The following is a 25,086-nucleotide window of genomic DNA, read 5'->3' as shown; positions in this document are numbered from 1 at the left end:
GGGTGGCCACCAGCTCTGCTTTCCTGCCAGAGCTCTACTGTCCCCTTGACCTTCCGCTCACTCCAGTGTGTGTCCACCCCAGGGAGCTGAGAGAGAAGATCCAGCCCGAGATCCTTGAGCTGATCAAGCAGCAGCGCCTGAACCGGCTCTGTGAGGGCAGCAGCTTCCGAAAGATTGGGAACCGCCGAAGGCAAGGTGAGGGGAGACATGGGGCACTCCTTAGTGCCGGGAGGAGCCTGCCTGGATGGCCCCTTTTGTGCCCAGGCCTTTCCCAGTACTGTCCTTGCTCACCTGTTTGGCTTCCATTGTGTTCCAGAACGGTTCTGGTACTGCCGGTTGGCACTGAACCACAAGGTCCTTCACTATGGTGACTTGGATGACAACCCACAAGGGGAGGTGACATTTGAATCCCTGCAAGAGAAAAGTAGGTTCATTTCTCGGTTGATGTGTCATGGCCGCTGAACTTGTCAGGAGACAGGAGTTCTAGTCCTGGCTGTTTCTGGCTGATCATCTGGGCTTGTACCTGTTAACCTCTCTGGACCTGTTTCCTTATCTATCAGTGATCGCCTCTACCTGGCCTACTGGTGGGGTGGTTTGGAGAATTAATGAGTTCACAGGTGTGAATGTGTTGTGTAGATTGTAAAGGATGGTACAAGACTAATTCAAAAGGCAGTAGTTAAGAGCAGAAGCTCTGAAGCCAGATTGGCCAAATTCAAATCTTGGCTTTGCTCCTAATTAACTTGAATTCTAATTAATTGCAAGTTAGTTCTCCCCTCTGCCTTGGTTTCTTCTCCTGTAAAGTGGGAATAATAGCCACACTTTCCTCCTAAGAGGATCGCATGAGTAATATATACAAAGCACTTAGAAGAGTGATTGGCAGGTTGTCAGCATAACTGTTAGCAACTGCCACTGCTGTTGGCAATGATGGCTTCATCATTGCCATTATGATGAAGGGGAGGGGAGGGGAGTCACCAAGGTCCTGTTCCTTGGGGATATAAATCCAAGAGCCCTGAAGTGACCCTCAATGCTTTGACACAGCCTTACTGGGCCATGGTCTACAGGAAGTGACCAAGAAGGTGGGAGCAGTACAAGGCCACCCTCCCCACCACCCTCACTGAGCTCAGACAGCAGCCCTTGAAGTTTGAGGCTTAGGCTTCCTGAGCATCTGCCCCAGTGCCTCCCTTCCAGCACTGATGCAGGCACTGACAGCTTGCAGCATGAGCTTCCAGAGACTAATTTCCATCATTTATCAGTTCCTGTTGCAGACATTAAGGCCATTGTCACTGGGAAGGATTGTCCCCACATGAAAGAGAAAAGTGCTCTGAAACAGAACAAGGTGAGTGGAGAGGCCAGTTTGAGTAGCTGGCCCAGTGATACTTGGAGAGTGCCATTGGTGGTGGGTTTTTCCAGGTGAATTCTGCCATCTTTCCCTCTCTATTCCTGAATGTTTTCAGAATTTTGAACATACAAAAAAATATATGGAACCTCTATATACGCATCACTCAGACTCAGCAACCATGGCCAATTCTACCCATCCACTTGTTTCTCTCCTTTATCACTTTGAAGAAAATCCCAAGTATCACATTGTTTCATCTGTAAATATTCAGTGTACATCATATAGCATATAACATAACCACCAGTCCATTAGCACACATAACAGGAAATGAAAGTAGTTAGATCAGATATTCCACTGATGTTGACTTTCTACCAATTGTCTTATATCATAATTTCTCTACAGATATATAAATGTTTATGCACACACACACCTTGTTTAAACCAGAATCTAAGTAAGACTGGTCTTTTAAGTTTCTTAATTCATAAGTTCCCCCCCATCTTTTCCTTTGCAGTTTATTAGCTGAAGAAACCAGATTGCTTGTGTGGTAGTTTCCCAGCATCTGAATGTTGCTGATTGTTTCCCCATGGTACAGTTTAACTTGTTCCTCTGCCCCAGATCTGTAAATTGGCAGAGGGATCTAGAGGTCTGATCCAGTTTAGGTTGGACTTTTTTCTGGCCAGATGACGTCATCAGTGGTATTATGTTCTACCAAGAGGCACATAATGTCTAGTTGTCTCTTCTTTTGTGACATGAGCAGACTGTTGAAGCTCAGTGCCTCATTCCATTAGTCAACTAAAGTTTGCAGACTCATGATATTTTGATGCAGTCATTCCTTTTCATTTATGAGCTGAACCGTGAAACTTGCCCTTATCTACTGTTGGTTTCCCAGTAGTACAGTCTGTATAGGAAATAAGAATAAATGCTGATTCTTCTTTTATGTACCTACTTTCAAAACAATGAGTTAGTTCCCTGGTATCATGCAATAGTGACCAATTTTGTGTGTGTGTGTGTGTGTGTGTGTGTGTGTGTTTTAATTGTTAAGGCATTCCTATGCCAATTATAGCATGATAGAAGTTATCAGTCATCTTGGTAATACAAAAACTTTTAGGATAACTTACAGTCATGGACTCTGACCTTCCAGGTTTCTGAGTGTTGAAAATGATTTTTTTTCCAATCATAAATATCACATCATCTGTGGTGTGACTTGGGCAGGGAATGGGTAAGTTAAGGTTGATTTATGCTGGGCTTCATCTCCAGCCACACTTGTGGCTGCCTAAGAGCACTGATGACATTCATCTGAATCAACATGTTTGGTGATGATGCCAAGTCACCAGGACTTTGGCCAAGACCTTGATGTGCAGACCCCAGGCTGTTCCATTGCTCTAATTTAAACCCTTTCTCCTTCAGGAGGTGTTGGAATTGGCCTTCTCCATCCTGTATGACCCTGATGAGACCTTAAACTTCATTGCACCTAATAAATATGAGGTAAGCAGTGTGGCGCTGCCTTGGACAACAAAGCCATTTCTGTAACTCTTCAGTTGGTGGCAGGAATGAGCAGAACAGGAACGTCCCCTGTGGTGGGTGGCTGCAGTGTATCATGAAGGCTGTAGAATGCTAGGGATCTGCCACACTCTGGGTTGTTTATCGGTGAGCTGGGCTCTCCACATTACTCTTGAGCAGCAGCCATAGGTTGTCATTACAGAGATAAGGTCAGCTAGGAATGATTCATTTACCTGGGACCAGGAAAATGCTCCCCTTTTCAGTTTCTCTGTGGTCAACTACCCAAGAGAACTTGACAGATTTCCTCCTAGGTGCTGCTGGTCACATGTTGTAGTGAATCCAGTGTGGACTTTAAACCCAGATGGAACTGGTCCTTCTGACAAGGGGCTTGTAGTTCCATCTGCAGCACTGGAAGATACTAGCTATTAAATGAGTGATTGCATTTGAGACCCTGTGTGTCTGGTGAGCTCTGAGACCCATCAGTTGGAACTAGAGGTGGGGCTTCTGGAAGAGGAGACACCTGGGCAGGGCCTGAGCTGCTGCTAGTGGAATTTTGTTGGGAGGAAATGAAGAACAAGCAGGTAGGGAACCAAGTGAGCAACAGCATGGAACAAGGAAAATGGCAGCAGAGGAAGCAGGAAGAGTTAGGGAGAAGTAGGACCAGAAGACTTCCTGGTTATACCCTCTTAGCATGAGACCCTCCAGTTCCACTTCTTTGGTACTTTCTCTTTAATATGTACTGACTGGATTGTTTTTAATTTACTTTTTTGGGGTGGGGGGAACAAAATTGAGATCCCACGATGACTCTTGTGTCTTGCTTCTTTTCACCTAATACACATTTCCCTTCTCTCGCTTCTGATTTTGGGGTAACTTCAGGTAGATGATGCCCTGGTACTCAGATCTCATTTTGCTGTATTCATTCGTTGCATTTTTAGGTTCTATTTCATATTTGCAATGATTGCTATCATTCCAAATCAGTTTTGCCTATACTGATCAGTTCCAAAGGAACTGTTGTGAGTCCCATCACAAAAGAGACCTTGGCAGGATCTCCTGCTGACCAGGGGTCACCATGTGACATTTTGCAATTTGTTCCCCACAGTACTGCATCTGGATTGATGGCCTCAGTGCCCTTCTGGGGAAGGACATGTCCAGCGAACTGACCAAGAGTGACCTGGACACCCTGCTGAGCATGGAGATGAAGCTGCGGCTCCTGGACCTGGAGAACATCCAAATTCCCGAAGCCCCACCCCCCATCCCCAAGGAGCCCAGCAGCTATGACTTTGTCTATCACTACGGCTGAACCTGGAGCCAGAAATGACGGTACCCAGGAGAAGGGATTTTGGGCCCAGGAGAAACACTTACAGTCTGGTGCCTTGTCTTTTGCTTGTACAGAATCTGTAGTGATTTTGGTGGCCAGTAAATGCCAGCCATTTCTCAAACCCACCTCGGACCACCCAGAGTTTCTTCTTGGTCCCTGTCTACTAAGAGTCATGAAGACAGGGTGCTCTGCCCCCTCCATCACCATGAAGCCTGGGATTGGGCCATGAGGAGCAAACAGCAGATGCCCTTGCCTTCCAGTCCAAGAAACTGCTTCCTGAAATGGATTTAACAACAGCCACTCACCTTTTCCTCCTGAGCCTGCTCTCTGATCAGCTGGATCCTCTCGTGAGCAAGAGCTGGCCCAGGAAAGGCTGCCTGCAGAGGACAGGTGTGCTGGGCGTGTCGAGAGCCTTGGAGTGACTACCTGTATCTCAGATCTGAGTACAGGCCTGGCGCCTTTGCTTTTGTCTTTTTTGGTGAGGGCTCACTCCAGCTTCATATGGTGCCAAGACGTTGCTGCTTCTGAGGCTGGCTCTAACATCTCTGGTCTTTAGAGCCACCAGATCTCTCTGGCCCATACAGATATCAGAGCAGATGGAAATTTCTCCATGCCAGCTCTCAGACTCATCCTGGCAAGTCAAAGACCTCCAGGCCAAGTCCTGCCCTCTTAAGTCTCCATGAACGCTGCAGGGAAAACCCAGCTGAGGCCTGGGCCTAGACAGTGGTGAGGTCATTAGATTCTGTCCCTCTCCCCCCACATTTATACCTTTTCCTTCCTCAGAGAGAAATCTCCCACCTAACCTGAATTGCAGCCCCTTCCAGTTTGCTTTCCTTTGGCCTTCCAGACCCCAGGAAGTTTGCCTTCCCTTTCTAGCGCTATGGTTTCTGCCATTGGCCATGATTTCAGGGAGCTAGCCGAGGCCGGCTGAGGCCACATCTGTACCAGTGGGGCTTCCCTGGTGCTGCAGCACTTGTAAACCACACACACAGCCTCTCTCCCTGGACATACGTTAGCACATTGGCATTCAGTATTGGTGGCCTGGCATGGTAGGTACTACCCAATGAAGAGTGTACTATATATTTTCTTTACTATAGGCCATACTTATACAGACGTGTATATATATTTATATAAGATCTACCTATCTTACAGTGGAACCTTGGAGGAAAATAAAATTGAGGGGAAGTAAAAAGTACAAAACACTTCCAGTTGTGAGCCAAGATTGCAACCAGAGAGCAGCCAGGAGCTTCCTGTCAGTAACCATGTTTTCAATAAATACTCTTTCATGTACAAACTGTGGTTCCTACTAACAGCTGTTTGTCTGTACTTGCTCCCTGCCCAAGGGTGAAGATTTCACCTTGACAAGACTTCATCGCAGTGTGTCTGGGAGACTCTGGAGAGCTCCAGCTGGAGCCCTTAGTCACTTTCCAAGAGTCCCTTTCTCCTCCTCATTCGCTCCTCCCACACATACACACACACAGACACATACCTGCTGGCGAAGGATGCTCACAGATTGTTGTACTGGGACAAAGCGTTTCTGCTCAACCCTGCTGGGTACAGCAGGGTAAGGCATACTGTACACCCCCATGAACACATCCTGCCTCTTCTCCCTGCCAGGGACACAGCCAGGCAACAGCTCGAGTACTTGTGCCTTACAAAGAAGACATGCTCTTTACCCTGTGTGTTGCCTATGCTTAGTGCCCAGCCTTCCAGCTGGTGTTTTAGGCTGTTGCTCCAAACCTTGGCCTTGGTAGCTGGGAGGCTTGAATGAGGGTGGTGATGAAAATAGATACTTTCTCTTGCCTCTTGAGAGAAGGGTGTGAGGAAAAGCTCTTTCAAAAGGTATAGAAAGTGCATGCAATACAAGCCTTGAGGGCTGAATAAAGCCAAGACCTTGGGCAGTGATGGGTACCATTGTAGGTGCTTGGTAAGCATTGAATGACCTAATGCCTGCATGATGCCAGCTGGCGGGAGTGACGGCAGCGACGGCAGCAGTTTGCACAAAGCACTGCTTACACTCTGGCCTTGAGCCTTCTGTTCAGAGGGGCCAGGAAGCCCAGCTGAGTCACTTGCAAGGATCCATGTTTGCAGCTGGTCTTTCTGCCAGAGAGCCCAGGAGGAGGCTGGAGGAGGGCAAAAAGCACAAAACTGGTTCTGAATGTGCAACCCTAGCTTGCCCTGCCCTAATGATCTTGGCTGCAAATGCTGCCCTTTTCATCCATCCTGCAAGATGAAGAAAATCTGAACTCCTTAGGCTGGCATTTTGGGGCCACTGCAACCTGCCCCTTGGCTACTTTTGAACCACCACAGTTATAAACCTGTGTACCCCAGGCACGGCTAGAGCCTTCTCGCCCTCCTTTAGGATTCTGCCATCTCCTTTATTTGGGATGCTCTCCCCCTACTCAACCTATTGAAATTGAGATAATTCTTAGAAAGTTTCATATAGAAAATATTTCACAAATGTTTCTTACTACTTCTGGATCGCCTAAGTTGTAATGTCCGCAGCTGGCTTGAGCTCCCAGAAGATAAAGCCCATGAGATACTTCGTGGTTCATTCCATGGTTGCCCAGCACTGGACTGGACATAAGAAAAACAATTTGTTCACTAAAAGTAAACAAGTGACCATTTTTGGATGCCCACTGTGTGCAGAACACTAGCATTTACCGGGGTTCCAAAGCAAGCCCTTGCTTGAGCGCAGGAGAGGTGCAAACAATACACGGCTGTGCTCTGCGCCGGAGGGACTTCGCGGAGGACGAAACCGCGCTGTACTTCGAAAGGCCCCGACCACCAAAGACGCCCCGCCCCCGTGCAGCCCCGCCCCCACCTTTTCGCCCCGGCTCCGCCCAGCCCTTGCAGCTTCCGGCGGAAGTTACCGACCTTGCCGCGGTTCGGCCGCGTCATCCGGCCTCGCACTTCCGGTGGGAAGATTACGGCCGGGAGATCCCCAGGCCGAGGTGAGTGGCCGCCGCGCTCTCAGGGGCTAGGGGGCCGGGGTTGGAGCCGGGAAGCGGGCTCCCCGCCCGGGCTTTGCGCGCGTTGGCATGGGGCACGTCACGCCCCTGTCCCTCCCCGGACCTCAGTTTCGCCGTCTGAGGAGGGGTCAGAGGTCTCCAAGCGCCCTCCTGTAGGGTACCTGCCTCACACCAGTTCATCTGGTATTTCCTGAGCACCTGTGACGTGCTGGGCGCGGGACCGAGGCCGGAATCGGACATGGCACTGCCCTCGGAGAGGCTGCTTCCCGCGCTGGGGTTGGGGCGGGCAGTAAACACGTGAGCAAACAAGGAAACGTCAGAAGTGGGAAGTGCCACGCGGATTGGGAGGGGTGGGGCATTGGGGAAAGTATTCAGCCAGGCGGAGGTCTGCGAAAGGGTGCTGAAGGCAGAAAGAGCTGCAAGTAAAGAAAGACACAGGCTTAATGTGTTTGACACATGGCAGGGGGCGGCTGTGGCGGGCGCTGGGGCCAGTGGCAGAAGTATGCGGTTGCAGAGGCACGATCATGAGAGGCCTTCCTTGTGGACCTGGCTGAGGAGTTGGGCTTAGCCTTAGGGCATGATCTGTTTTGTGTGCCTACAGCATCTCTCTGGCTGCATTATAGATTCCAGGCCTTAGGGGCGAAAGAGGAAGCAAGTAGACCAGTTAGACCAGTAGTAGTTAGCAGGTGAAAGATCATTGTGGCTTAGACTGTGGTAGTGGGAATGGAGGGGAAGAGAAGTAGATGGGTCAAGAAGTGTATTGAAAGGTGGAACTGGCAGGGCAGGATTTGAGAAATGATGGAAATAAGTGGTCAAAGATTAGTTCATCATAGATTTTTGGTTGTGGCTTAAGTAACCAAGTGTATTATGCTGGCATGTACTAAATCACTCTGAGTTAGATTGGGGGCATGAGAAATAATTATGAAATCGTCTTAAAACAACTTAAGTTTTAGATATTTGAAGTGCAACTTCCAAACAGGCAGTTAGATATACCAGTCTGATACTTACAGAAAAGGTCAGAGCTGATCTAAAGAATTTAGAAATCATTGGTAAGTGGATTGGGTAGGATGAGATGATGTAGCGTAAGATTTAAGAGAGAAGAGAAGCCAGGTTCCACGCTTTAGGCACCCAATTTTTGTAGATTGAGTTGACAAGAAGGTGCCGGCAAAAAAGACCAAGAAAAAGTCCAGAAAAGCAGAAGAAAAACCAGGTGGGTGTGGTATCGTGGCACCCAAGAGAAGGTTTTTTTTCTAGGAGGAGGAAGTGATCCATTGTGTAAGATAAGAACAGAGACTAGGCCTTTGCCTGGGCAGCAGGGAGGAGGTGTGGTAGGTAACCCATTGGAGCAGTGGAGATGGGCTGAAGTGAGGACAGGAGGTGAAGGAGTGGAGCTGGCAGTGCGGGACCCTCTGAGGAAGTTTCACCGCAAGGGGACCAAGAGGGAAGTAAGCCTCTACCCTGAGCCAGCATTTAATGCTGCACCTGATGCCACTTTACTGAGTCCAGAGGTCTCTCCCTTTATAGTTGGAGAAACTTGAGTCCAAAAGTCAAGTAACAGCGTCACACAGTAGTGAGTAGGGACAGTTAAGAATTGATTCTTGGTCTCTAACTCCAAAGCCCACACTCTTAAGCGCTAAACCATGCTGCCCAAGTTACAGTTAGGAAGACTGAAGGAAGCAGGTGCCACAGTGATGCACCAGCCAGCCTTACCTTGATGTGACTGCTGCCCCCAGCTAAGCTGCTATCTGTGGAAAGTGGGGCAGAATATGGACTTTCCTTCCTGAGCATTTACCCCTTGAAATCTTGTTTCCCTTATAAAATAAGGGTGGGCATCTTTTCAGTTTCATGTCTGTGTCTCCAATGGTGGACCTACAGGAGTGCTTCATAAATGCCCATTAAGTGCCTAGATATCTCCAGGGACACTTCTAGCTGAGATTTGCCTTTGTGGTTGTGGATAGGTGACTGTCTGAATCCTAATAAGAAAATGAGTTAACTTTGAGACACTGCTCCATAGGTGGGGTAGCCATGGGGACTTCTTGGAGGCAGAGGACCTGGGCCAGCTGTGTGAAGGAAGGTCAGCATTTGAACAGTGGAGGGAGGGCGTTGCAGTGCTGCAGCAGGAAATGCAGCAAAAGCAGGAATTGCAAGAAGTTGATTAACAGAAGAGTGAACAGACTTTCCTGCCTTGGAAGCCACAGGAGGACCCATGAGGGGAGAGTGCCAGGAAGAAAGCTCTCTTAGTGCCAGCATGTCCTGTGATTGCCTGTCACAGGACAGGGTCAGCAGTGGTTCTCCACAGGGACCAGGTTTGGTCCCCATGTGACATATGGCTGTGTTTATTTATTCATTTTTTGTTTGTTTGTTTGTAGAAAGTGATTTATTTAGAGACAGAGAAACAGGAAGAGGAGAGAGAAACAGCTAACTCTCACACTGAGTGAGAGAATCCAGAAAGATGGAACCCAGGAGAGGAAAGCAGCTTCCACACTGAGTGGAAATGAATAGAGAGAGATGGAGTTTAGGAGGGGAAGACAGGCTTCCATGAGAGAGTGTGGAAGGGGACCCCAGAGGAGAAATCTGGGAGAGAGGAAGATGGCTCCCACGAAGGGAGTGTTCGTGGAAGGGGATCCAAACATGGAGTCCATGGCTGTGTTTAGAGACATTCTTAGGTATCACAATTTGGGATGGGGGGAAGGATACGACAGGTGTCTGGTAGGTAGGGGCCAGGGATGTTGCTAACCACCCTACTATGTAGAGGATGGGTCTTCTCCCAAAGAATTATCTGTCCCCAGACAAGCGGTATTGCCAAGGTTGAGAAACCCTGCTATAGAGGAAAGAGTTTGGGTTTTGTGGGTTTTTTTGGTTTTGTTTTGGTTTTGAGATAGAGTTTCACTCTTGTTGCCCAGGCTGGAGTGCAATGGCACGATCTCGGCTCACTGCAACCTCCGTAAGCTCTGTAAGCTGGGATTACAGGCATGCACCACCATGCCTAGCTAATTTTTGTGTTTTTAGTAGAGATGGGGTTTCACCATATTGGCCAGGATGGCTCGATCTCCTGACCTTGCGACCCACCCACTTTGACCTCTCAAAGTGCTGGGATTACAGGCGTGAGCCACTGCACCCAGCCGAGAGTGTGGGTTTTGAGATCCGTAGATATGTTTGAGGGCCATGCACCCCCTGTGTTGGAGGAGCTTATGGTGGCGGTCGCAGGAGAAGTAGAGTGAACTGTGTAGGAAACTGCCACAGTCATTTGGGGAGAGGATGGTGGCTGAGACGGTAGTGGTGGAGTTCAAGAGATGTGCTCATATTTGGGATATTTCTGAAGATAGAGCTGACGGTTATTGATTGAATGTGGGCTGAGGGAAAGAGAGGGGTCGAGAATGACCCTAAGGCTTTTGGCCTGAGCAGCTAGGAGAGTAGTGGAGGCATCTGCTGGGATGGGAAGTAGGGAGAGGAGCAGGCTTGGATGAAGCAGGGTGTGGAAAACAGGAGTCAGTTCCGAACACTGTAGATGTGAGTGAGTTGCCTGATATTACACATCCAGGGGAAGAAGAGGTTCGGTAGGCATTGGATATTCTTCCGGAGTTCACAGGAATCAGAGCTGGAGTATACATTGGGAAGACGTCAGCTTACAGAAGGCATTAGAAGGAATGAGACTGCATTAGGTCAGGTAGGAGTCTCAACTCATTGGGTCTAACACCTCCTTTTTATTACAAATATTTTGTAACAGTCCCTTTTATTACCCTAAAATGAAACAAATGATTAATAAAAACTGCCTACATATAATTTTAAAAAATCAACAATGCCCTATAACATAAGAGGAAAGTAATTGACAGTACAACAAAATATGTTTCAATATGTAAGTTCCTGAGCACAGCAGTGTTGGAGGTCGCAGGGAAGCAAGAGTCGCTGTCCCTTCTGTGTGGACCGTCTGGGAGTGTGATGGCCACAGGCACAGACTGGCACAGCCATGTTGTGTTGCACCTCAAAAACCACTAGCGCCATTGCCATAGCTGATGTGGTTTTTCCAGAATGGGAACTTTTGGTACCATTTTGACCATTTTGAGATAATTTTGACCATTCTTAAGTCTCCCTTCATTGTACACAGGCATCGTATTCTTGGAAATGTTAGTTCACAGTAGAACCGTTGAAAAACTGCCCTGTGTTTACATATAAACAGTTACATTCTAGGTTCAGATAATTGTAAGCTAATCTTTCACCTATATGAATGTCAGAGTCGTGCAGGATGCAGAGCAATATTTGGCTGTGTGGACTGCCCCTTCCTCCCCGCTCACCAGACGCCAGGAGCAACCCCCAAAACACCAGCACAGGTTTCCAAAGCTCCTCAAAACAGTTGTAGCCCCAGAGATTCCTTTGGACACAGCCAGCTCCCTGTTTGTCCTGGGGAGGGGAAATGGTAACACAGGTTCCAGAGTGCAGAACGGAACGGAACAGCTCCCTTCAGAAAGGGTGGGAAGGGAGGTGGAAAGAGTGATCTCGAAGCCTAGGAAGGCTTCAAGAAGAAGGTGGCGTTTCAGCAAGATGGGAATGCCTCAAAGGAGGAGCTGTGGTTGGGGGGACACACAGATAAAGCAGCAGGTGACGTAACACTGAACCTGAGGCTCCTCTGGGCACAGACAGGTCTACCCGGCATGCTCAGGGCGCTCATCAGAGTTGGCTGGATTCACAGGGAGGCTGGGAGTGGTTTCATTTGGCAAGACCGGTAGTCAGTAGTTGATAGAGTATTCCAGTTGTTAGAGTGTTGGTTTCCTGCTCCATTTCTAACCCTAAAGACCAGACCAGTCCCCTAAAAATCACATGCCTGCTCTCTGTCAGTCATCAAACCAAACGGAGAACTTAAAGCATGCCAGGTGTGTGTAAGGCGGATGTGGACACACTGGTCCCTATGTGCCGCTCGTAGCCTCTCAGTGGACACAGACATTCATTACTCAAATCACACCCTGCACGAGTGCTGTGAAGTAGGGGAGTCATGAAAGCCACTTGTATCTCAGGGGACTGATTAAGGGGATGGGGCGGGGTCCCTGAAGAAGTGGCCTCTGAGCTGAAGATAGGTAGGATCGATGAGGAAGGACGGAAGGGTGGGCGCGGTGTTCGTTCATTTCCTTCAGACGACAGGAAGGAAGCTGGTGTTTGGGGAGCTGAAAGGTTCCCAGTGGGGCCAGGTTCTGGAGAGCCTCTGGCTGAGACCGAGAAGACCAGCAGGGCCAGATCAGGCCATGGTAGCCCAAGGAAGTCTCCTGGTCTTTATCAGAAAAGTCCTGGAAGCTCCTGAAGGGTTTTAAGCAGTAGCCTGACATGATCAGATTTGTGTTTTAAAAGGTCACTTTGGTGGCAGTTCATGGAGAGTAGCTTGAGGTGTCAAGAGAGCGGACATGGGTCTCTGGGAGGGCCTGTGCCTGTTTGGGCAGCCCCTCTGGAGCCCCGAGTCATGCAGCCTTCAGCGGCACCCGTGGCTGTGAGAAGCGCAGTCTCTGCCTACAACTCCAGAGCTGCCCTTTGTCCCCAGCAGCAGACCTAGGGACTGGTGAGAGCTGCATCCAGTTTACCATGGGAAGGCTCAGCACCAGCCACCAGCCCCTTAGGTGAGGACTCCGCCTGGGGCCCCGCTGACGGTTCCAAGTCATGGAGCTGCAGAGAGTTCCTCCAGCCAGGAGACATTCTTGGTGAAAGCTGTGGTCCAGCTCCGCCGGCTCTTCCCGCACGTTGTCTTCAAGAGGGGTGCCTGCCCCCGCTGACTCAGGAGCTCTGCAGCCACCACGAATGGGGAGGTGGGCCCTCGATGTGGCCTTTGTGTGGAAGGCGGTGTTGACCCTGGGGCTGGTGCTTCTCTACTACTGCTTCTCCATCGGCATCACCTTCTACAACAAATGGCTGACAAAGGTACCGGGAGGCCTTGCCGGGCAGGGCGCTGGGGTGGAGGTGGCCAGAGCTGTGGTTATGGTGCCCCTTCATGCTTAACAGGAAGGCACAGGCTTCCACCAGTCTAACTGGAAGCCAGTCACAGCTGGGGTGGAACAGGGCCTTCCAAGACCACCGCACCAGGGTTCCCTGTAAATGTTTGGATCCAGGAGAAAGTAAGGAGAGCAGGCGGTGTGAAGGGATGAGCTGGGGAAACTGGGGGCTCAAGCAGCAGCTGTGACCCCGCAAGAGAAGGATTTCAATATTTTAATCAGTGATACAACACAGTGGCCTGCAGCGGCTCTGCAGTGGGCAGGTAGCTTGAAGGTGTGTGGAAGTGGTGGAGACAGCCCCAGGCTAGAATTGAGTCTCTAGGCTGCTGCCTGTCTTTGTGACCCAAGAATCTGTCATTCTAAGCGATGATACTGTAACTAAAGGCCCTACATACACAGCAAGGTCCTCATGAACCACCGAATGAGCCCCACTCCAGCAGAGGGGCAAGAAAGAGGGAGCTGGTGGGGGCAGGCTGTCTAAACCGAGCCGGGGTGTCTGCTTTGGGCTCCATACAGAGCTTCCATTTCCCCCTCTTCATGACGATGCTGCACCTGGCCGTGATCTTCCTCTTCTCCGCCCTGTCCAGGGCACTGGTTCAGTGTTCCAGCCACAGGGCCCGCGTGGTGCTGAGCTGGGCCGACTACCTCAGAAGAGTGGCTCCCACAGGTAGGTGGGGGGACCCCGGGGAGGGCAGGGCGGGAAGAGGGACTGGAGAACTAGGACAAGGACAAGAGAGACACTCGCATGCTGGAAGCCGAGTCCCTCCCCTCTTCCTGCACTGTTCCTCGCCTGCCTTCTTGGTCTGGCCTCCCTCCACCCGCGCTGCTGCCTCTTGCGCAGTGTGTCTTCCCGCTGCCCCACCACGCACCCACAAACCCCTGCTCCACCCGAGGCCCCGAAGCTCCCTCGCCCCACAGCAGACACCAAGCCTGGAGTGCAGCCCTGAGGCCTGGAGGTAAGTGGTGAGCAGGCAGGGTCCCTGCCCTCGCAGGGCTGTGACATGGACATGGAGGGCACCGTGGAGACCAGGGAGGGGACCGACCCAAGGCCAGGGCCCGCGGCTGGTGGAGGAAGATTTCCTCGGTCAGGTGCTGAGTAGGCCGAGGCCTGAGGGATGCGTGGGACTGGCTGGCCCTGGGAGGAGGGGCCTTAGTGGCTCCAGGGAGGTTTAGTGTCAGCTCTGGGGTCTGGAAGGGAACTTAGTGTTTCAGGATGCTCAGAACCTGGTGCTGGCCAGAGGAAGTGGTAGAAATGAGAACCGAGAGGGTGGGCAGGGATCACATCCTGGAGGCCGGATTCCCCATGGAGCAGTTGTGTTCCATCCTGAGGGAAAAGGGTTTCCAGTAAGGAATTGACTGGATCGGGTTAATACTTCGCTCAGGGGATAGCCGGAATGTTTGTGGAAAGCACACCGGGCCCAGCCAGTCGGAATGGGCCCAGCCTTAATGCTGGAGCATCCCCCTACTCCTTTGGTGCCAGATATTAACCCTTCAGTTGCTGGTGGAAAAAAAGGCCAGAGGGCCCCACAGGAGGAGCCAGGATGGTTCAGAAGTGGGGGGCGCTCAGGTGCCTCAGGGTGGCAACCTACCCCAGCAGAATGAGGACCTCCCACACTGTCCTGTGAGTGCCCTTGTCTCCACAGCTCTAGCGACGGCACTTGATGTGGGCTTGTCCAACTGGAGCTTCCTCTATGTCACCGTCTCGCTGTGAGTACCGGCCATGCCCTGCCGCCTCCCTTCAGGCTCAAGCTCTCTGTCTGTCCAGCGGGCTGTCTGCACTCCTGGCCACCAGGCCAGCCACTCCACCACTCTCTGGGACCAGCCCCTGCTCTCTCAGCTTCTCCCTGGCACCCAGCAGCTCTCCGGGAAGTCGCCAACCTTTTCCGTAAGCCCAGCGCAGAGGGGATGCTGTGCCCACCTGCCAGGCAGCGTGGGGAAGCCAGGGAGCTCACCCAGAACCCCCACCGCCAGAGCAGGGGAGGGCAGGCTGCAAGCCCACAGACAGGCGGCCGCTGGTGGGTGGTACACGCAGCCGCAGCAGAGCCCTGTGTGGCCTGGGGGCCATGCAGGAGTTTCTTCCCTCTGATGTTTTGCTTCAGAGAGCACAGTTCCTGCCTTCTCATCCTCCCACTTGTCATCCTTCCTCCCCTCTCCTGGGCTCCGCTGAGGGTTAAAGAACAGGACTCAGGGAGCTCAACATCAGGCTGCAGCCTCTTCTCCCTGGCGATAACCAGAGGCCTCTTAGTCAGAGATTCCTTGTGATTAAAGGTCGCTTATCAGCCCAGATGACAGCCCAGCTTTGTTCGGTCATTTGGACCCAGGTTACCCCCAGGGAAGTCAGGGAGTCCACACCTGCCTTTCTAGCTCAGTGATTTGTGCTCAGCCCCTTTCTTGGTGACGGGGTCTGAGCCCTGGACTCCAGCAGTGCATTGTGGGTAATTTTTGCTTCCAGGTACACAATGACCAAATCCTCAGCTGTCCTCTTCATCTTGATCTTCTCTCTGATCTTCAAGCTGGAGGAGCTGGTGAGGCCCAGCTTCTCTTTTGTCCTTCCTGCCCCCACAGATGCTAAGAATAAAAGGGGAATCTGAGCAGTGGCTTGTCCCGCTGTGTGACAGAGGAGACAAGCCCAGCCCAGGTGGCAGTAGCTCGCTTCCTGAGAAGGGACCTAGACACGGGCAATAGTGACCGAAGGAGAAAGCACTCCAGGATGAGGGTCCCAGCAGAGCTGGGTCTGGGAAGCTCCCTGCTATGGGAGGCAGTAGCCATGTGTGTTAGGCCCAGGGGAGGAGGTGGGGCCGCTTGGGGGCCTAGGACAGCTGTCAGTGTGGCAGAGTGAGCAGGGCTGTTGGCATACCAGCTGACCGTCAGCCCTGCATGGATGAGTGGGCAAGGACTGTCCAGGACCCCCTGGGGTAGAGCTGGAGGGTAGAAGGATTTCCTGCCCCAGGGGCAGCCAAGATGGCTGCTGACCCCAGACTCCAAACCCTTGACCCTGAAGACCCCTAAGTTAGCTGCCACTGCTCCCCATCCTTCCAGCGCGCTGCACTGGTCCTGGTGGTCCTCCTCATCGCCGGGGGTCTCTTCATGTTCACCTACAAGTCCACACAGTTCAACGTGGAGGGCTTTGCCTTGGTGCTGGGGGCCTCGTTCATCGGTGGCATTCGCTGGACCCTCACCCAGATGCTCCTGCAGAAGGCTGAACTTGGTGAGCACGTGCCACTCACCCTCCAGAGAGAGGAACCCTGGCACAGGCAGGGTGGAGGCAGGGCAGGGCCGGGCCAGACCTGATGGTGCCCGTCCCCTGCCCTGCAGGCCTCCAGAATCCCATCGACACTATGTTCCACCTGCAGCCACTCATGTTCCTGGGGCTCTTCCCTCTCTTTGCTGTATTTGAAGGTACGTTGGGCCATCCCTCTCAGGGTCACCTCAGTGCAGCAGACCACAGATACCTGCCCTGAGCCCCACACAGTGGGAGCTGCAGAGGTTATTGAGATCAAAGATGCAGTCTCTCCCCTGGAAGCACATGGTTCCAGAGAGACATGTAAAAAAATGGCTAGAGTCCAGCATGATAAATGCTGTGGAGAGAGCACATGTAAAACCCAGGGAACATTAACAACAGTAAGTGTGCATGGAGCCCTGAAAGTGCAGCAGGGCTGTTCTGATCTCTAAACATACAAACTCATTTCATCCTTCCAAAAACCCTGTGTGGCAGTACTATTATTATCCCATTTTGCAGGTGGAACAAAGTGAGGCACAGAGAAGTAAAGGTAACTTGCCCAGGGTCCCATAGCTCATAAATGAGCCAGAATATGAAGCCAGCAGCCTGGCTCCAAGTGGTCCAGCCCTACTCTTAAGCACCCTACCCTGCCTCTAAGGAGTGGGGAATCAGGGATTGTTCCAAGATGCTGGAGTAATGAGGCAGGTCAGAAAGGCTTCCCTGGCTGTGGTTTTAGAGGGTGAGTGGGATTCTGGCAGGCTGCAGGGGCCAGGGCGTCTGGAAAGTGGGAATAGGAGGCTCAGCCATGTCCGGGCATGGCACAGCAGGCTGTGTGTTCAGGGAGTGTAGGCCACTCAGGGTCAGCAGAGGGTGGGCTTCCAGAGTAGGGGCCAAAGGCCAGGAGTCAGCACACAGGAGCCTGGGGACATGGTCAGGTGTTCCTCCGCCGTCTTCAGGGAAGAGGAGAAGCCTGGAGAATTGCGTAGGCTGGGAGGGGCAGCGCCACTTTCCTTCCTTTGATGTTTTGGGATTAGCCTTTGTCCCCTTTCTGTTTATCCTTCCTCCCAGAGTCCCATCTGCCCTCAGGGTCATTACAGAAAATTCTGTCCCACATCCATTTAAATTTCAAGCGGTGAAGCATCTTGAACCTCCCTGAGAAAATTATTCTGAAGCCCCATTGTCCAGGAAACTTCTGTTCAGGGCCTCATTTTTTTTCTCTTTGTAAAATCTCTCCCCGTTCCTTCATTATGCCCCTTTGTACCAAACACCACACTCTCCCTCCCCTCCTGGGTGTTTACACCATGCCTCATCTCTGCAAAACCTCATCTGAAAGCCCCTGGTAGTCATCACTTAGCAAAGCTGCATGGATTTAGCTCCTTTAATCTCTTCTGGTAAATTAATCCCCCAAGCGCCTTCATTACTTATGTTGCTCTTCCCCGAATTCCTTCAATTTGTGGAGGACTTTGCAGTACTGCTGAGCCCAGCACCAAACAGGATATCCTGCATTGTGAGGCTGTTTGGCCTAGGGGGACTGTCACTTGGCATTTCTTTGGTGTTTCTCTCCAAAAATCTCAAAATACTCCTCCAGCTTCCAGCTACCACAGGTGTCTCTTGGGCCCAGGCTCGGGCCCCCCTTCACCCTGTGCTAATGCACCATGAGGGCTTTCCTGTGGGAGGACACTAGGAGTCCTTCTCCCGGATGGACAGTGTTGGAGGGACCATGACTCCTCTGAAAGTCTAAGCAGAATTTGGGGGCTGGGGCGTGTGCATGCCAGTGTTTCTGGAGCAAGGGGCCATGGCTTTTGTCATACGTGTTTGTGTTTTCTTTTTGGGAAATGTTTGTCAAGTGATACCATGGGTTGGAGGAATACCAGTCTGGTCCCAGGCCTCTCATTTTATCAATACGGCCTAGAAAGGGGACACATCTCAGCCCGAATCCCACAGCTCTGTACTAGCAAGACCTAGATTAAAATGAACATTTGTAGGGATGGGATTTGGTCCCTGTTTGTAGGCTGACGTGTAGACCAGGGAGCTTCCCCAGTGGGCCAGGGCACTGTTGGTCCTTCCTCACTTGTGGCTGCCCTACCTTTTTTGGCTCATTAGTTACCACAAGTCCAATGATCACATGAGGTCAGCAGCCACGCGCCCTTCCTGCCAGACCAGTCAGTGAATACTGTCCAAAGGCGCAGGGCGCTTCCATCCGTCTTCTGTGCAGTGCTACCCTCCTCTACTTTAGCCTGGAGCCTTGGACGAGCCCTCCCCATCATCTTACTAGGATCCCTGTCATCCCACTAGGATCCTCCTCATACCCCTAGGATCCCCATCATCCCCCTAGGATCCCCATCATCCCCCTAGGATCTCCGTCATCCCACTAGGATCCTCGTCATCCCGCTAGGATCCTCCTCATCCCGCTAGGATCCCCCTCATCCCCCTAGGATCCCCCTCATCTCCCTAGGATCCCCGTCATCCCGCTAGGATTCTCGTCATCCCGCTAGGATCTCCGTCATCCCGCTAGGATCCCCCTCATCCCCCTAGGATCCCCGTCATCCCGCTAGGATCCCTGTCATCCCACTAGGATCCTCATCCCACTAGGATCCTCGTCATCCCACTAGGATTCCTGTCATCCCACTAAGATCCTCCTCATCCCACTAGGATCCCCATCATCCCGCTAGGATCCCCATCATTCCGCTAGGATCTGGCTTATGTTGCCCCTGGGCTCTGGCAGCCATCATGGCTTCCCTGGTTTCCCCAGGTCTCAGGCTATCCGCGTGGGATCACTTTATACCTCCCATGCTTTTTCTCAGCCACAGACAGTCAGCAGGTTTCAGTCAGGACTCGCTGCCACAGTGGAAGATCTCATGTGGCTGGCATTGGGCTGCTGAGGCTGTCCAGGACCTGGCTCCCACTCTCTCTCCCCATTGCTTTCAGGTCTCCATTTGTCCACATCTGAGAAAATCTTCCGTTTCCAGGACACAGGGCTGCTCCTGCGGGTACTTGGGAGCCTCTTCCTTGGCGGGATTCTCGCCTTTGGTTTGGGCTTCTCTGAGTTCCTCCTGGTCTCCAGAACCTCCAGCCTCACTCTCTCCATTGCTGGCATTTTTAAGGTATAGACTTGGGGGTGATGCCAGTCCTGTCTTAGAGGGGGAGCCCCCAGGGATTTCTCACCAGCAGCTTCGGTCCCAGCTCCTGCACCCCAGGGCCCTGCAGAGAAGAGCCGGAAATGCCCCATTAGGTGCCAGGCACTTTGCTGAGTGCTGCGCTGGCCCCTCCTTCCACCTTGACCGCAGTCTTGTGAGTGGGCATGATCACCCCCACCCCACAGACAGGGACACAGATGGAGAACCGCCCTTCCCCAAGGGCACAGCAGGGGCCTCAAAGCCAGCTCTGACCCCACTAGGCCTGGAACGCATTCACATTTTACCTTGACTGCCAACTCGCATTGGGCAATGGCCTGGAGCCACAGGTTGAACAGCCCCTATCCAGACTCATCAGGAAAGAGTTCCATGATTGATAGGCAGTGTTCGTCGGGGCCACGGCCAGGGCTAGTGAGACCCTGAGCAAGCCCCTCTGTGGCCAGCCTCACTGTACTGCCGCCTTGCAGCCCTGTCCTTCGCTCTCACACCTTCTCACTTTTCCCTCTCCCTCACACACATTTCAACAGCCCTCCCTGTTCAGGAACAGGGAGGGAGTTTTCTCTTTGGCCAGGCACACACCGATACCAGAGCAGTGTTGCCTAAACCCAGACATGCAGGCCTGCCCGAGGGTCTTCTGGCGGCCAGCCACATGCTGAGGCTTGGCTGTGGTCTGTGATGAACAGCCTCGCCAGTCCCGATGGCAGTCTCCGTTTATGGAGAGCCCTGGGACCAGTGTGTGTCCTCAGAGCCTGGAGTAATGCAGCAGTCTCGTGCACAGGCTGAGAGCTCCCTTCTGTACCTGCCTTCTGGGGCAGCGTCCTTTATCCTTGTGGATACGGTTCGAGCTGAACATCCTGGTCCCCAGCTTGGGATCTGGTTTGCCTCTTTTATTCCTGACAGATTTCTGTGACAAGCACCTCCTTTGTCACATCTCACGGAGGCTGGTGGGGCAGCACCACAAGCCAGCCGGGTCCCCTGACCTCTCTGCCTGCCTGGGTCCGGGATTTCAGATGGATCTTCATCTGCCCACCTGAGTGTACAGTGCCCCTGCCTTCCACCCTCCTGATCACTCCCTGCTGACCAGCCCCCTCCTGCTTCTCTGCCCCCAGGAAGTCTGCACTTTGCTGTTGGCAGCTCATCTGCTGGGCGATCAGATCAGCCTCCTGAACTGGCTGGGTTTTGCCCTCTGCCTCTCGGGAATATCCCTCCATGTTGCCCTCAAAGCCCTGCATTCCAGAGGTAACCCGGAGCCCCTTCCAGAAGCCTCTGTTTTCAGTCCTCCTCCCTGTGACTCTTAGTGACTTCTGGTGCAGGAATTGTGCCCAGGGGCTCTGCTGCCATCACTCCTCTAGGAAGATGTGGGGGTCATCTCCAAAGTGGGGGAGTGGGGGCCTGGGTGACTCAGCACACCTGCAAATCAGGGCAAACCAAGAAAACCATGACTGGGCCTGTAACTATAATCTCTCTCTATCCCAAGGTGATGGTGGCCCCAAGCCCTTGAAGGGGCTGGGCTCCAGCCCCGACCTGGAGCTGCTGCTCCGCAACAGCCAGCAAGAGGAAGGTGACAATGAGGAGGAGTACTTTGTGGCCCAGGGGCAGCAGTGACCAGCCAGGGCGAGTGGCTTAGAAGCAGGCCACTCCCCAACCTGCTGCCAGCACTTACTGTGCTCAAGCCTGGGGGGTTCTTCACGGTATCTGGGAGCTGCGGACAGGGAGTCACCATGTGGTGGGGCCCGGCCAGACACTCGTGACTCCTGCCCCTCCCTTCAGAGCTTGGTCACACGAGGGGCAAGCACCAGGCCAGCATGGGTCTTGGCCAGAGCTGGGCCTAAGCTGTGCTGGAATCACAGCAGGAGAAGGGAGTGGGCTGGTTGTTCCCAAGCTCTGACAGCCAAGGCTCATTTCCAAGGCACAGCAGCTTTCTAAGGGGTCGAGGTTTGAACTGTGGAGCAATTGGGAACAGGACCTGGAGGGGCTAGGGCCTCATCACCTGGGCAGCGTCTTCTCAGAGAGCAGATTTATTTATAGTTTGGAAATAAATCGTTCACGGTCCACTGATCGCCTGGTGTTGCTGGAGGCATGGGGGCAGGGAGGGGACAGTGTGGGCCTGGCCTCTCCTTTCCTTTCCCTGCCTGGGGCCTTGTTCAAATGACTGGTCATAAGCCAGGCCTGCTTCGTTTTTCGTTCCTGTTTGAGCACCAGTGCCCTTCCCGTGGAGCCCCACTGCCCTCACCGTGGAGCCCCACTGCACCAGCTGGCAGGAAATAACTGAATATTTACTGAGTACTGCATTCTGGAGACATTACATGCTTTCACAGCCTAGTTTGAATCCTGGCTCTGTCACTAGCTGTGTGACCCCAAGCAAATGACCTAACCTGTCTGTGCCATAGTTTTTTAATCTGTGAAATGGGGATAAGAATATCTAAGAGTTCTTTTGAAGATTGAGTCAATATTAGCAACAGATTAAATGTTATATAAGCGTTTCTTTTAATCCTTTTAACAACTAAGAGACTAAATCCTGGAAAAGATAAAGAGCTGCTTAAGCGGCCAGGCTGGGATTCATGTCCGGGTCTGTGTACCTCTGTGTGCACGTGCGGCACGTGACTGATCCACACCGCCCCCTGGAGGGGTTTATGGGCCCCTGGGTCCTGGGCCTTTTACTCCTCCTTGGCCAAGTCCCACCTCTTCTCTAGACTGCATTCCTCTCCCAAATGAGGAAGGGAGGGGGCAAGACCCCAGCTCTGATGTGCCGTGGACTGAGTCTACTCCTGTAAGCTGGTTCCCCTGCCTTGGGAGACCCCGCCAGCCCTTGTCGACAAATCTTTCCAGGTGAAGTGCTTTTAGGCACTCACAGCAGGTGGCGCCATTGCACCACACTGGCTCCCAGAGCCCAGCCGCCCTGCCACCGCTATCCAGACAAGGCAGAAGAGGGGTGCTTGGAAGGGGACAGTGGGTGTCCATGGGTGGGGACCAGTATGGGGCTTGTTCTAAAATCGTTTCCATCAGGTTGGAGTCACTTAAGCTCAGGAGAACTTGAATACTTTAGAAATGGGTCTGCAGACTTCTTGTAAAGGGCCAGATGGTAAATATTTGGGTTTTGGGGACCATATGGCATCTGTCGCAACTACTCTGCCATTGTAGCACTAAAGCAGCCATAGATGACATAGACACAGGGTGTGGCTGTCCCAGTGAAACCTCATTTGCAAAAGTAGGATCCCGCTTGCCGGCTGAAGTTTGCCAGCCGGGGAGGAACCCTCAAGAATTACCAAGTCCAACTTCCACTTCCACAGCCAGGGAGACTGAAGCCAGGAGGGGGCGGTGACTAGCCCGAGGGCCCTCAGAGCCTCCGTGCTCTGGAGGAGTCAGACGGAGATCTGCCTCTAATTCAGATTCCCAGCACAGACTCAGCCGGCGGGGTGGAGCACCAAGGGCCCTCGGAAGCGGTGCCTTATCTGGCTCCTGCACCTCTGCCCCCCTTGGATTCTGCAAGCTCAGAGGCCAGGATTAAAGGAGGTTCGTGCTCCAGCTGGATGACAAGGGGAGAGTCAGCCAAGGAGGGGCCAGGGCCTCCTCTGTTTGAGAGGCTGCTTGGGTGCAGGGGGAGCCTGCTTTCCCCTGCCAGAGGCCTGCTGGCTCAGGTGGATGAGAGCTTCCTGTCTGCTTTCCCACTGCCCGCCTCCCGGCACTGGGAGCAAGCGCTGCTGTCTGGTGCAGTAATTACAAGGTGCAGAGCGGGGGCCCTTACCTCACACATGTTGGGTTCAATGACAGCCCTTCATTTAGCAGCAATTACCAGCCGAGCCTAGAGGAGGGCTCCCTCTCCTCCCCCACCCGGCCCACCCAATCGCCTGGCCTCCCAGGCCAGACTGTCCACCTCGGCTTTGAGCCCTAGAACCACCCATGCTGTCTGCAGCCATTGCATCTCGGCTGCAGCATCACCATGGCAACTCAGTGCTTGCACAGGTTGAGGGAAGCTGAGGATGTGACTTGTCTCTCCAAGGCTGTGGTGTCTGTCCCCACACAGCCCCCAGCTCCGAGGCTTCTGCGGAAGGGGGAGGAGATAGGCGGGCTGACCTGCAGGTTCGAGTTTTAAGTGCTTACATGCCCACCACCTCTCCCAGGAGCCCATGGTGGAAGGAAGGTGAATGCCCCCAATATGTGAGGACGTCTGCAGTTGGTGCTGTGGCGGCGATGAGAACAGGCTGCAGTTTGCCTGTGGGAGGGACCTGAGCCATCAGGCAGAGCCCGGCATACCTTCATCTTCACTCTGGTACCCTTTTCTGCCTTGAGGGCTCAAGGGATTGTCTCCATCTGTTTCTGCCCCATTCTGCTGTGAAAAACCTGAACATCCTCGTGGCTTGAGAGTGGAATTACATGGCACCAAGAGAATTCTCTTCATGGTACTTGCTGTAGCTTCCTGCATCACAGACTAGTGATGGACTGAGGGTGGGGACTCCCAGGTCATCCATTTAGGTCGACAGCACTCGGTCAGTGCTGGCTACATGGCAGGCACTGCTGGACCTGGGGACAGAGACATTCATTTTTGGAGTCAGCCTTCCTCCCAGCCCAGGGAAGCGGTGAGGCAGTGGGCTGGGGAATGAGGTAGAAAGAACAGAAGGACTGTTCACTGGGCGTCATCGAGGCCTTTGCCATAGGTTATTTAACCTGTATCAACCCGGTGCTGTAGGTTCTGATTGTATTTATTTCCTAGCTGTGGACACTAAGCTCCATAACAATGGCTAAGGATGCAGTCTCCAGACGACGCCAAAGACTGAGACACGTCTCTCTATACTGTGATTAGCTGTGTGCTTTAGGACACGTTGCTCATCTTCTCTGAACCTGTCTGTAAAGAAGGAATAATAATATATATATCTGAAGGAAGCTACTGTGAAGGTGAAGTAAAATAATGTAGGTAGAGCACACAGTGCTGGCTCATAGTCATCACCACTCAGGAAATGGCAGTAGTGAGGACATTACTTAACTCGCCCAGATGAGAGGAGGAGCGAGCCTTGGACCTTTGGCCTTCTGAGGTCCCCATCGCCGCTGTAATAATGCCTGCATTTAACAGATGCTTTTTTTTTTTTTTTTTTTTTTTTTGAGATGGAGTTTTGCTTGTCGCCCAGGCTGGAGTGCAATGGCGCAATCTCAGCTCACCGCAACCACCACCTCCCAGGTTCAAGCGATTCTCCTGCCTCAGCCTCCCAAGTAGCTGGAATTACAGGTGCCCACCACCACTCCCGGCTAATTTTTTGTACTCTTAGTAGAGACGGGGTTTCACCGTGTTGGCCAGGCTGGTCTCGAACTCCTGACCTCAGGTGATCCACCACCTGGGCCTCCCAAAGTGCTGGGATTACAGGTGTGAGCCACTGCGCCCGGCCCAGATGCTTATTTTTTGAAGGAATTTCCACTAGTGGAAACTAACCTGGGGATTTTACAGGTTCTAACTTCCAAATGACTTGCCTGTAAGAAGGGGCTATTCCCTCCCACCGCCACCCATTCCTGCCAACCTCCAGTCTCCCAGCCATCCCACGGGACCTTCACCCTAACTGCACAGCGCTGACATCAGTCAGGCCCCTTCACCCCTGCTTTGTCTTAACCAATTAGCTTGACGTCTGTTCCCATGGTTATTTACAGTTT

At 52.5% G+C, this 25,086-nt stretch overlaps 2 protein-coding genes across 6 annotated transcripts in view; both read left to right on the top strand.

The window, feature by feature from the left end:
* ELMO2 (engulfment and cell motility 2) overlaps window positions 1-5,448 on the top strand; it is a 40,783-nt gene extending 35,335 nt beyond the window's left edge. For 2 of the 3 annotated variants that reach the window (XM_021669088.2, XM_012467347.2), the window contains 5 exons: window positions 83-195; window positions 317-424; window positions 1,254-1,336; window positions 2,744-2,821; window positions 3,936-4,230. In XM_021669088.2, coding sequence (XP_021524763.1) covers window positions 83-195; window positions 317-424; window positions 1,254-1,336; window positions 2,744-2,821; window positions 3,936-4,136 — 583 coding nt within the window. In that variant the 3' untranslated portion in view covers window positions 4,137-4,230. Of the gene's footprint in view, window positions 1-82; window positions 196-316; window positions 425-1,253; window positions 1,337-2,743; window positions 2,822-3,935 lie in introns of all 3 variants that reach the window. The other variant, XM_012467346.2, reaches the window with a different exon arrangement.
* A 1,576-nt stretch (window positions 5,449-7,024) lies between these two features.
* SLC35C2 (solute carrier family 35 member C2) lies at window positions 7,025-21,503 on the top strand. 3 transcript variants are annotated; one of them, XM_012467340.3, is made up of 10 exons: window positions 7,025-7,108; window positions 12,654-13,024; window positions 13,612-13,762; window positions 14,739-14,802; window positions 15,548-15,620; window positions 16,135-16,303; window positions 16,411-16,494; window positions 19,244-19,419; window positions 20,559-20,688; window positions 20,927-21,503. In XM_012467340.3, exons 2-10 carry the CDS (start codon window positions 12,905-12,907, stop codon window positions 21,052-21,054), a joined length of 1,095 nt encoding a protein of 364 aa, XP_012322763.1. In that variant the 5' UTR covers window positions 7,025-7,108; window positions 12,654-12,904; the 3' UTR covers window positions 21,055-21,503. The 3 variants fall into 3 exon arrangements, with proteins under 3 accessions (XP_012322763.1, XP_012322764.1, XP_012322766.1); XM_012467341.2 differs by lacking the exon at window positions 7,025-7,108 and adding an exon at window positions 7,498-10,793; XM_012467343.2 differs by lacking the exon at window positions 7,025-7,108 and having other exon boundaries at window positions 12,943-13,024; window positions 13,683-13,762; window positions 14,739-14,980.
* Window positions 21,504-25,086: the final 3,583 nt, after the last annotated feature.

Source organism: Aotus nancymaae, unplaced genomic scaffold (genome assembly GCF_030222135.1).
Source record: "Aotus nancymaae isolate 86718 unplaced genomic scaffold, 86718_ANA_hifiasm-v0.15.2.pri h1tg000029l, whole genome shotgun sequence".
Taxonomy (NCBI): domain Eukaryota; kingdom Metazoa; phylum Chordata; class Mammalia; order Primates; family Aotidae; genus Aotus; species Aotus nancymaae.
The sequence above is the reverse complement of the archived record's forward strand: the minus strand, read 5'-3'. Positions and strand labels throughout refer to the sequence as shown.

Coding starts and splice junctions, on each gene's coding strand:
- SLC35C2 (XM_012467340.3), top strand. CDS start 12,905: ATGGGGAGGTGGGCCCTCGATGTGGCCTTTGTGTGGAAGGCGGTGTTG. Junction 13,763..14,738: donor CAGAAGAGTGGCTCCCACAG/GTAGGTGGGGGG, acceptor TTGTCTCCACAG/CTCTAGCGACGGCACTTGAT. Junction 14,803..15,547: donor CTCTATGTCACCGTCTCGCT/GTGAGTACCGGC, acceptor TTTTGCTTCCAG/GTACACAATGACCAAATCCT.